Below are 12,951 nucleotides of genomic sequence, written 5' to 3' on the forward strand. Positions count from 1 at the left end.
TAGGCCCCATTCAAATCACGTTTTAGGTCTCCACAGCTGCTACTGTCAAAAAGGTATTTCAACATACGCCACAGCGTGCCCTCAATAGACCAGCAATTTCTATGTTAGGTCTATTTCATGACCATAGTTTTTTTATTTTTGTACTCTGCAGATAAACTTTCTTTGGTTGAGAAACAGACCAAATTAAGTAGCGAGTAGACTGTATGCTACCATATATGTCAGAATATATTTTTCACTCCACAATTTTTATTTTTGTTTGCCTGTAGATTTAGTAGTCTGTAGGTAGAACATTTAAAGGCCTATGGCTATTTAAAGGCAAGGAAGAAAAGAATGGAAACAAAAAAAATAAAATAAATAAAGCTGTTGGCATAATCAGGAAAAAAAAAATATATATATATACACCATCCAAAGAGAAGACACAGCAAACTGCAGCGGCATATAGGTGAATAAAGGGGCTAGAAGTTTATTTGCACCAACAAGTACATGGGACGTTGCATGTACTTGTTGGTGCAAATAAACTTCTAGCCCCTTTATTCACCTATATGCCGCTGTAGTTTGCTGTGTCTTCTCTTTGGATGGAATTTGCTTGGTCTGGTGGTGGCACGCGGTTTGGTCACTTACAGACGCACTGAGACTCTCCAGTGCTGACTCCTTTCTTTACTTGTATATACATGTGTGTATATATATATCTATCCTATATATAATAAATATATGACTAGGGTAGACTGAATAAATCCACCTTTTTCGTCCTGTTTTTTTCTTGAAGCTGTAGTCTGCATTAGTACTGAAATGTTATATTGTGTACTGTTTTGCATGTTTATCCACAGTTTGTCTTGCAATATGCAAAGCAATGAAGTACAGGTTTAGAAGGGAGGGTTTGAGATTTATTACAGTAGTTATGGTATAGCTATAACCTTTGCTCAGCGTTTTTGCACATTGCGATGCTCTATATAAGGAGCAAAGCCTTTAGTCACAGGCAATGGGGAAAGGCCATATAAAGGTCTTCTTAGAGCAAGAATTGAAGTAGTTGTACTTGTTTCTATGAATACACAGTTGTATTTACGGTGTGCGCCATGGTGATTCATTTAGTGCCTTCTTGAAATCCTGCCCCCTTTATTGCCTCACAGATCTTGTCTTTACCTGCAGAAATAACAGGTATTGATACTTAGATCATTTTAGTGTTTGAAGATCTGATGTTGTTCTTACTTGTTAGATTCTGGCTCCTACATGTAAAGAGACATAGAGTTTTTTGTACATCCTATTATGTCTTATCTGGTTTGAATGACTAAGGAGACTGTTTTTTGTTCAAACGTAAAAAACCTTATTTGTAATTCTTTAATATTACAACTAGCATAGTGTAAATTATAGCACCTCTATGGGGAAGCTATTTTTGGGGTTACTGCGGTGGTTCAGTAATATTTACAATTTTCTTTTGTTTATTGCTTTTTACCTTACCATTTGCCACAGTTTCACTGTGTTTCACCCAATGTCCCTTTTGCCATAAGCCTTACTATCTGGCTTACTATGTAAGCTGCAACCGGAATTTTCATTGGATTACAATCTGTTTATTCAGGCCGCTATTGGGTGGAATGGTTGTTGGTCCATGTGGTTGAATTGAGCAGCACCCGTTTATTTATTAGGCTGGATAAGGCACGGGTAAAGCAGCCCTTCAGTATAAGGACCCTGTTTGCTGCACTGTCAGTTTCTGGACTCCATGGAGTATTTTGAAATAAGTGTTAGGACATTGTTTATTTCAGCTATTTATGAAAATTTAGGTTAAAGGTAAGGTGTACTTTAAATGGGTTTCATCCAAACTCGGTGGCCTCCATATAATTTAAGCAGATAAGGATAAAAAGGAAAAAATATCCTGCGGTGGTGCTGCCTTGTGGATAGCACAATTATGGACAATGTAAAAAAGTAACAATGTATTTATTTAACACACAAAACTCTTTTTACATGAATAGCAAGACGCGTTTCGAAGGCATGTTCCTTCTTTGTCAATTGCTGGGGAAATACAGACATGGTGGGTACATATAACTGGTTTTGGGCGCCAAAAACATCTGGGCAGGGGTCAGTTTCAAAGAGGTGGGGCCACAAAACGTCACACATTTGCAGTATAATAAAGGAGAAAAAATAGCATGTAAATATTCACAATGGAGTGTATTTGGAACATAAAGGAATTGAGCCGCATGTCCTGTAAGTCGTCCTATGTCATCTACCTCTTGGAATGCCCCTGCGGCACCCAATATATTGGAAGGACCACACAGATGCTGAGCAGCCGCATGAACAAACACCGTTCCAATATAAAAAATGGATACCTACTACATAGCGTGTGAAGACATGCAGCATCCCACCATAATTGCTCCATCACTGGCTTCACAGTAACTCCAATCGAAGAAATCCCCGTAACTGCTAACAGAAGATTTACTCAGTTATGCAGGAGAGAGAACTTTTGGATCTTTAAAATTTAAACTTTGACCCCCATGGGATTCAACGAGTATATAGAACACACAATCTGAATAGATCCACTTTCAAAATAACCCCCTTACTCCACTAAAAAGTAGGCACCTCTGTGATTGGCTCCCCACCATCATAGAGGTAGTAGGCGAATACGCGATTGGCTCCATTGAAAAGACCTATAGCTCATCCGTAATATGGACTTTTTAAGTTGCAATAGTCGGCAGGTCTCTGGTCCACTAAGTATCATGGACCCACAGTTCATTGGCCGACACAGATGTTTCATAATTCCCGCATCAAAACACTGAATGTCTGCACCCAGCGGATTGGCTGTATTTACTATAAAAGAACACCATCTTATTGGTTGATTCAACCTTCGCTCCAGACATAAAATAGTCGGCGCTTTTCTCATTGGTTGTACTGACACCAAACAATCATAGCTTATTGGTCAAATACCTTGTATATACCTCCCACTACCACATACCGGCATGTAGCTGATTAGTCCCTTTCCCATCATCAAGAAGAATTCTGATTGGTTCATCCTGCTTACAGCAACAGATGACGTTACTATTCTCTGGCCGCCCATTGGTCGCCGCTCTATATGTTTTCAGTGGTCTCTTTGAACCCGAGATCCTCGACTACTTTGTCCCATAGCAACAGATGACGCAATAGGAGACAAACTATCCTATTGGTCGCTCAATCTACAGCCCGAATAGCGGCAAATACAAAATACATAAAACACATTTTTCTCTTGACACTAAGTTGCCAATTCCTTTATGTTCCAAATACACTCCATTGTGAATATTTACATGCTATTTTTTTCTCCTTTATTATACTGCAAATGTGTGACGTTTTGTGGCCCCACCTCTTTGAAACTCTGACCCCTGCCCAGATGTTTTTGGCGCCCAAAAACACAGTTATATGTACCCACCATGTCTGTATTTCCCCAGCAATTGGCAAAGAAGGAACATGCCTTTGAAACGCGTCTTGCCATTCATGTAAAAAGAGTTTCGTGTGTTAAATAAATACATTGTTACTTTTTTACATTGTCCGATCATAATTGTGCTATCCACAAGGCAGCGCCACCGCAGGATATTTTTTCCTTTTTATCCTTATCTGCTCGTATTTGCCGACCATCTTGGAGAGACCGGCCATCCCTGCAGGCTGCAGCCGGCGTTACCACAGCATCTTCCACCCACTACCCCATGTAACGGGGTGACACGCTTGTAACAAGACTTGCCACAGGTGAGCATATTTCTAAGGGCGACCGGGTATATTAGCCCACAGTATTGTCTCTCTTCCTTTCCATATAATTTAGATCTTTTTATGATGGCATCTGTCTGGGATCTCCAGTCCAGTGAATGCTATTCTGTGAAGACAGGGAGTGTCTGCCATGTCTAGGACTTTCTGTAACTACAGGGTTACATCAGAAACTTTTGATAGATTATTAACAGATAATGTTATTCCGTAAGAGACCAGGGGTACAGTGTTTATAGTGAGTCCTTACAATGATCACATGCAGATTCATACATTTCACTGACTCTCACACTGTTTATACTATAAAGTGGTGTCTCAAGTTACAGTGCACTCAGGTTACAATATTTTCAATATACAATGGTGTGTTCTAGGTCATTGTAACTTGAAAGCATGCTGGACATACAATGATACATACAGTCTGAATATGTGGTAAGTGTTAGTGGTTAGATGATCCAACCAGTAAAAGTAGGCATTAAAGGGGTACTCTGTTGAACATCTTATCCCCTATCCAAAGGATAGGGGAATAGATGTCTGATCAGGGGGGTCCCACCGCTGGGGACCCCCACAATCTCAAGCGTGGCACCCCAGTCATCCGTGCATAGAGAGAACTCCACTCTGTGCAGGATGACTGGCGACTACAGCCACCATGCCCCCTCCATTCATGTCTAAGGGAGGAGGTGTGACGGGTAAGTGTTAGCCGTCATGCCCCCTCCCATAGACATGAATGGAGGGGATGTAACGTCACGAACGCGGAAGCTCCAAGCTTCTGTGTGCCACCGCTGGCGGCCCGGACACGGCGGGACCCTTGCAATCAAACATCTTATCCCCTATGCTTTGGATAGGAGATAAGATGTTTTTCGGCAGAGTACCCCTTTAAATACTCTGTAATACTGAAGTGCATGTACTGATGTCACGGGACACAATTTTAACTTCCAATGGTTGTCCTTCATTCAATTAATATTGTACCTTGATGAAGCACTGTACTATGTGCAGAATCTCCTGTGTATTGTGTTGGCCGCAGCTGTAAGGATGACATGGAGAAGCCTAGCACAAGTAGACAGGCTGATGCGGCATCTTACAGGACTACACAAAGACATTGCAGTTCTATGTCACTGATCACCTGCTGACTGGTAGGATGCAGAGCAAGTACAGTGATGGGGCTGTGCCTGCTGTCTCTGGAGGGTAGTACTGTATGGTCAGTTGTGAATGGGCCAGCTACTTAGTGAGCAATGGGACCCAGAGCTAGGCCACTTTCCAGCTAGTGCTAACGTAAAGTCAGTGGCCAATGTGTGAAAAAACTTGCCTCTCAGTGGCTAATTTTCAGTTGTTTTCTATTGTAAACAATTTACTATGCCACTAAAAATGATTATTGGCTCCAGGCTTGGGCTAAGTGGCTAATAAACTCTACAGTTTTGTGCCATTCCATTTAACCATCTACATGGTCATGTAGATGTTACCCTGACTGAACGGTTAACTTGACTCCGGTGTAGCCATATTTTAGCTTCCGGCATCAGTGTAGTATTTTTGAATACAGCTGTTCAGAACAGATATACACTTCCTAGCAAGACAACACAAGCAATAAGAGTAGACCGCAGAATCAAGTGTCCCCTGCCAAAACTGCATGTTCTGAAGCTTGGTGCTTTCCTGCACTTTGATGTGGTCCTAAATACAAGCTTTCCCCACAGGTTTAATCTGCAGTTAGACATACAATTAATAGAATATTTTCTCATTGTTTAATGGAAAAGTTGGAATCTGTTACAAGTAGATTAGTTTAATCTCCACAAAATACGAATGAAGGGAGACGGTCCTAGTAAAGTCTTTGGACAAGACTTCAGATCAAAAATAAACTAAAGTTAAAGGGGGTTATCCAGAAATATAAAAACACAGCTAATATCTACCTAAAACAGCACCACACCATGTTGTGTGTGGTATTACAACTTGCCTCCATTTACTTCAATGCAACTAACATGCAATACCACACACATCCTGATGACAAGTGTGGAGCTGTATTAGAGAAAAAAATTGTTGCTTTTCTAATACTAGATGATTTAACTTAATTTTACCCCCACAGTATTTGTTACCTTTCTCCTTAAACCGTGTCATAGAAATCTTGCAGTAAATCCTCCTGTGGTCTTCCCTTTCCATTTGATAAAATTTTTTTTAGTTGAGAAAGCTAAAGGGCCCCCACATGCATAAGACTAAGTTCACATTTCCATTGTGATGCGTCCTGTTTTGGGTCCGTTCGGCTTTTTTTTTTTTAACCGAATAGCTCTAAAGGGGATTGGAGCATAACTGACCCCACCGGGTCCAGATGGATCCCATTTACTTGAATCGGGCCTGTCGGGGATCCGGCAGTTACCCGTAATTTAGCGGAGAAGAAGAAATGGCGCATGTACAATTTTTTTTTTCTCTACTTAACTTCTGTTGCTTCAACAGGCCGACAAAGCTCCATATAAGGCTGCATTCACACCACATTTTTGCAATACAGATCCCGTATACGTTTTCAATTTGAAAACCGTCCGGAACCGTATTGAAAACCGTATGCATTGACTCCATTGAAAACCGTATGCCAAAAGACGCATCCGGTTGTGTACTTTTTGCGTCTTGTACGGATTTGTCTGTAGCACCTGCAGGTCATATATGATTAGTTCCCCAGCCCGGGGGTGTGGAATAAGTGAAAAAAAATAAAAAATAAAAATAACGTTAAATACTGTGAAACCGCCATAATTTGGAAAAATACCGTGATATCCATTTTTGGTCATACCCCCAGCACTAATTGAAACGGTATACTGTTCCTTTAGCATGGGAGTCATTGAGAACCGTATGTGCGTACGGTTCCATCCGGTTTGCACAATACGGTTTTTGAGTTTGCACATGCGCAATGCACACCGAATGGAGTGAAAAGTTAAAAACTTAAAACATTTTTTTTTTTTTTTTTTTTAACAGATGCAACCAGACATCATTTTTCAAACCGCATCCGGTTTTCAACCAGATACAGGTTAAAATTTGTACACATGTTTTGATACAGTTTAGGCTGGGTTCATACCACGTTTTTGCAATACAGTTCCCAGATCAGGTTTTTGATAAAAAAAAAAAAAAAACGGATTCCTCAAAAGCTGACTAAACTGTATCAAAACGTGTGTACAAATTTTAATCCGTGTACGGTTTGAAAAATGACGTCCTGTTGCATCCGTTTTTTTAAGAAGAACAAGTATATATTTTTTTTTACTTTTCACTCCCATTATGAATAAACTTTCACTTGTTTGATTGAAATTCCAAGAAAAAAACCTGTCAAAAACCGTATGGAAATACGGTTGCCATTGACTCCCATGTTAAAAAAATTTAATAAAAAATTTAAAAAAATTCATTTTTTTCACCTGGACCAAAAACCGTGGTGGACTATGGTTTTGGGTACGGGAAAAAAACTGACAACCTTACAGGATGCAAAACGGACACAACCGGATGCATCTTTTGGCACACGGTTCCATACGGTTTTCAAATCGAAAACGGGAACTGTATAGCAAAAACATGGTGTGAACCCAGCCATAGTCAGGTTTTGAGGAATCCGTTTTTCATCAAAAACCTGATACGGGAACTGTATTGGAAAAACGTGGTGTGAATGCAGCCTTACAGAGCTAAAGAGCAGTGTGAAAGAGGCCTAACAGAACAGTTGTCCAACCCAATCTTGGTGGAACTGGAAGACTGTCTAGGGTGTATGGCACTATGGGGGAGATTTATTTAAAACCTGTCCAGAGGAAAAGTTGCTGAGTTGCCCATAGCAACCAATCAGATCGCTTCTTTCATTTTACAGAGGCCTTTTCAAAAATGAAAGAAGGGATCTGATTGGCTGCTATGGGCCACTCAGCAACTTTTCCTTTGGACAGGTTTTGATAAATCTCCCCCTATTTCCTGAAAGATGGTGTCGGGGGAGAAGATGGATCAGGCATGTTGTATTTCATTTGCCCATGGTTTTCTGGGAAATTAGCTGGTACTAGCGGTGTCTGGCAGCGGCTTACTTTTCCTTTCTCCATTTAGAATGCACAGACCCTCGGCCCAGCATTGATGTGTATGGGAGGGAAGCGGTGTATGGCCTCTTTAGGTGATATGTGACCCTTTTATGTCTCTATTAGTCACCTACATTTCTTTCAGACTAACCCAATTAAATAAGTATTTTATATGGGATAGATAATGAAGGCTATTAAGACATGAATTAGTTGTGTAAGAATGTGGGTTTTCTGCCGTCATAAATTGTGTATTGGTGTCAATTGAGACACCCTGAATGGTACGGTTACGTTGTACAACACTTGGAGAGTATAGTTTGTACCCGTAGTGGAACAGAAGAACACGCTCTGTTCCCTTTTATGTCTACTTACCTGACCATTGAGTGATGAGAGATTTAGAGCAAGCATTGGCTCCCTGTAGTAACCTTATTAGATAGCTGTATTGGGCCCTGATGTAATGTTTGGTGAGTAATGTGAGATTTGTGGGAGTGCTGACATAGGATTGTGGCTACATCCTGATAATATGGGGTTGGGCTTGTTTTCAATGATATCATCGTAGCTACTGCAATAATAGTGTTTGGCTTGGCGGAATAAAACAACATGCAGGTCGTTGTCTGCCCTGCAGAGTCTAAGTTCTGGAAATTAGCCAACCACTTATTCCTTCCATACCAAGTAGTATGTATGAATGGTATTTCAAGGGAAATGTGGAAGGCCTCATGAAAGAGGGGCCCAAAATAAGGCTGCGAGATCTCTATAGACATTGACTATAGAGATGAGCGAACTTACAGTAAATTCGATTTGTCACGAACTTCTCGGCTCGGCAGTTGATGACTTATCCTGCATAAATTAGTTCAGCTTTCCGGTGCTCCCGTGGGCTGGAAAAGGTGGATACAGTCCTAGGAGACTCTCTCCTAGGACTGTATCCACCTTTTTTCCAGCCCAACGGAGCACCTGAAAGCTGAACTCATTTATGCAGGAAAAGTCATCAACTGCCGAGCCGAGAAGTTCGTGACAAATCGAATTTACTGTAAGTACGCTCATCTCTAATTGACTAGTGCTGAGGTGTTTAGGACAGGGTTTCCTAACCAGCATGCCTCAAGCTGTTGCAAAATTACAACTCCCAGCATGCTGGGAGTTGTAGTTTTGCAAAAGCTGGAGCTGCACTGGTTTAAAGGGGTTATCCAGGAAAATCTTTTTTTATATCTCTATCTATTATATATATATATATATATATATATATATATATATATATATATATATATATATATATATATATATATATATATATATATAATCTATCTCAGCTGGCTCCAGAAAGTTAAGCAGATTTGTAAATTACTTCTATTAAAAAATCTTAATCCTTTCAGTACTTATGAGCTGCTGAAGTTGAGTTGTTCTTTTCTGTCTAAGTGCTCTCTGATAACACCTGTTCCGGGAACTGTCCAGAGTAGAAGCAAATCCCTATAGCAAACCTCTTCTACTCTGTGCAGTTCCTGAAACAAGCAGAGATGTCAGCAGAGAGCACTATTGCCAGACAGAAAAGAACAACTCAACTTTAGCAGCTGATAGTTATTGGAAAGATTAAGATTTTTTAATAGAAATAATTTACAAATCTGTTTAACTTTCTGGAGCCAGTTGATATAAAAAAAAATATTTTTTCCCCCTGGAATACACCTTTTTAACCCCTTAAGGACCAGGCCATTTTACACCTTAGGACCAGAGCGTTTTCTGAACATCTGACCACTGTCACTTTAAGCATTAATAACTCTAAGACGCTTTTACCTATCATTCTGATTCCAAGATTGTTTTTTCGTGACATATTCTACTTTATGCTATTGGTAAAATTTTGTCGATACTTGCATCGTTTCTTAGTGAAAAATTCCAAAATTTGATGAAAAAATTGAAAATTTTGCATTTTTCTAACTTTGAAGCTCTCTGCTTGTAAGGAAAATGGATATTCCAAATAATTATTTTTTTTTTTCACATATACAATATGTCCACTTTATGTTTGCATCATAAAATTTACGATTTTTTACTTTTGGAAGACACCATAGGGCTTCAAAGTTCAGCAGCAATTTTCCAATTTTTCACAAAATTTCCAAAATCACAATTTTTCAGGGACCAGTTCAGGTTTGAAGTGGATTTGAAGGGTCTTCATATTAGAAATACCCCATAAATGACCCCATTATAAAAACTGCACCCCCCAGAGTATTCAAAATGACATTCAGTCAGCGTTTTAACCCTTTAGGTGTTTCACAGGAATAGCAGCAAAGTGAAGGAGAAAATTCACAATCTTCATTTTTTACACTTGCATGTTCTTGTAGACCCAATTTTTGAATTTTTACAAGGGGTAAAAGGAGAAAATGTATACTTATATTTGTAGCCCAATTTCTCTTGAGTAAGCACATACCTCATATGTCTATGTAAAGTGTTCGGCGGGCACAGTAGAGGGCTCAGAAGCGAAGGAGCGACGAGGGGATTTTGGAGAGTACGTTTTTCTGAAATGGTTTTTGGGGGGCATGTTGCATTTAGGAAGCCCCTATGGTGCCAGAACAGGAAAAAATACCCACATGGCATACCATTTTGGAAACTAGACCCCTTGAGGAACGTAACAAGGAATAAAGTGAGCCTTAATACCCCACAGGTGTTTCACGACTTTTGCATATGTAAAAAAATGTTTTAAAAATGTCACTAAAATGTGTGTTTCCACCCAAATTTCACATGTATGCAAGGGTTAATAGAAGAGATGGGGTTACAAATTTTGGGGGGTATTTTCTGCTATTAACCCTTGCATACATGTGAAATTTGGGTGGAAACACACATTTTAGTGACATTTTTAAAACATTTTTTTACATATGCAAAAGTCGTGAAACACCTGTGGGGTATTAAGGCTCACTTTATTCCTTGTTACGTTCCTCAAGGGGTCTAGTTTCCAAAATGGTATGCCATGTGGGGGTTATTTTGCTGTCCTGGCACCATAGGGGCTTCCTAAATGCGACATGCCCCCGAGCAAAATTTGCTCTCAAAAAGCCAAATATGACTCCTTCTCTTCTGAGCATTGTAGTTCGCCCGTAGTACACTTCAGGTCAACTTATGGGGTACCTCCATACTCAGAAGAGATGGGGTTACAAATTTTGGGGGGTATTTTCTGCTGAGTATGGAGGTACCCCATAAGTTGACCTGAAGTGTACTACGGGCGAACTACAATGCTCAGAAGAGAAGGAGTCATATTTGGCTTTTTGAGAGCAAATTTTGCTCGGGGGCATGTCGCATTTAGGAAGCCCCTATGGTGCCAGGACAGCAAAATAACCCCCACATGGCATACCATTTTGGAAACTAGACCCCTTGAGGAACGTAACAAGAAATAAAGTGAGCCTTAATACCCCACAGGGGTTTCACGACTTTTGCATACGTAAAAAAAAAAAAAATTTTCACTAAAATGTGTGTTTCCCCCCAAATTTCACATTTTTGCAAGGGTTAATAGCAGAAAATACCCCCCCAAAATTTGTAACCCCATCTCTTATGAGTATGAAGGTACCCCATAAATTGACCTGAAGCGCACTACGGGCAAACTACAATGCTCATAAGAGAGGGAGTCCTATTTGGCTTTTTGAGAGCAAATTTTGCTCGGGGGGCATGTCGCATTTAGGAAGCCCCTATGGTGCCAGGACAGCAAAATAAACCCCACATGGCATACCATTTTGGAAACTAGACCCCTTGAGGAACGTAACAAGGGGTACAGTGAGCATTTACCCCCCACTGGTGTCTGTCAGATCTTTGGAACAGTGGGCTGTACAAAATTTTTAATTTGCGCAGCCCACTGTTCCAAAGATCTGTCAGACACCAGTGGGGGGTAAATTCTCACTGCACCCCTCATTACATTCCGTGAGGGGTGTAGTTTCCGAAATGGGGTCACATGTGAGGTTTTGTTTTTTTTGCGTTTGTCAAAACCGCTGTAACAATCAGCCAGCCCTGTGCAAATCACCTCAAATGTACATGGCGCACTCTCCCTTCTGGGCCTTGTTGTGCGCCCCCAGAGCACTTTACGCCCACATATGGGGTATCTCCGTAGTCGGGAGAAATTGCATTACAAATTTTGGGGGGCGTTTTTCCCTTTTACCTCTTGTCAAAATGAAAAGTATGGGGCAACACCAGCATGTTAGTGTAAAAAAATTTTTTTTTTAAACTAACATGCTGGTGTAGACCCCAACTTCACCTTTTCATGAGGGGTGAAAGGAGAAAAAGCCCCCCAAAATTTGTTAAGAAATTTCTCCCGAGTACGGCGATACCCCATATGTGTCCCTAAACTGTTGCCTTGAAATACGACAGGGCTCCAAAGTGAGAGCGCCATGCGCATTTGAGGCCTAAATTAGGGACTTGCATAGGGGTGGACATAGGGGTATTCTATGCCAGTGATTCCCAAACAGGGTGCCTCCAGCTGTTGCAAAACTCCCAGCATGCCTGGACAGTCAACGGCTGTCCGGCAATACTGGGAGTTGTTGTTTTGCAACAGTTGGAGGCTCCATTTTGGAAACAGTGGCGTACCAGACGTTTTTCATTTTTATTGGGGAGGGGAGGGGGGCTGTGTAGGGGTATGTGTATATGTAGTGTTTTTTACTTTTTATTTTATTTTGTGTTAGTGTAGTGTAGTGTTTTTAGGGTACAGTCACACAGGCAGGGGATTACAGCGCGTTTGAGCTGCCGCGCAAAATTTGCTGCATCGCAAACTTGCAGCCTGATACTCACTGTAAGCCCCCTGCCCATGTGAATGTACCCTGTACATTCACAGTGGGGGGGGGGGGACCTCCAGCTGTTGCAAAACTACAACTCCCAGCATGCACAGTCCATCAGTGCATGCTGGTAGTTATAGTTTTGCAACAGCTGGAGGCACACGGGTTGGGAAACACTGAGTTAGGAAACAGACAATGTTTCCCAACCAGTGTGCCTCCTGTTGTTGCAAAACCACAACTCCCAGCATTCTCAGGCATGCTGGGAGTAGTAGTTCGGCAACATCTTTAGAGCTAGATGTTGCCGAACTACAACTCCCAGCATGCTTGGAGTTGTAGTTTTGCAACATCTGGAGGACTACAGTTTGCAGACCACTAATACAGTGGTTCCCAATCTGTGCCCTTCCAGATGTTGCAAAACTACAACTCCCAGTATGCCAAAACTGTCCAGGCATGCTGGGAGTTGTAGTTCTGCAACATCTGAAGGGCCAGATGTTACAGAACTACAA

General features: G+C 41.0%; 1 protein-coding gene across 3 annotated transcripts in view; it reads left to right on the top strand.

The window, feature by feature from the left end:
- Positions 1 to 12,951, top strand: part of LOC130368528 (tropomodulin-3-like) — a 68,103-nt gene that overhangs the window by 32,611 nt on the left and 22,541 nt on the right. The window contains exons 1-2 of one of the 3 annotated variants that reach the window (XM_056572320.1): positions 7,616 to 7,657; positions 7,750 to 7,813. The exons of the other annotated variants lie outside the window; for them this stretch is intronic. Coding sequence (XP_056428295.1) covers positions 7,631 to 7,657; positions 7,750 to 7,813 — 91 coding nt within the window. The 5' untranslated portion in view covers positions 7,616 to 7,630. Of the gene's footprint in view, positions 1 to 7,615; positions 7,658 to 7,749; positions 7,814 to 12,951 lie in introns of those variants that run through there. 3 annotated transcript variants of the gene reach the window in all.

The sequence above is a fragment of the Hyla sarda genome, chromosome 4, assembly GCF_029499605.1.
Source record: "Hyla sarda isolate aHylSar1 chromosome 4, aHylSar1.hap1, whole genome shotgun sequence".
Classification (NCBI taxonomy): domain Eukaryota; kingdom Metazoa; phylum Chordata; class Amphibia; order Anura; family Hylidae; genus Hyla; species Hyla sarda.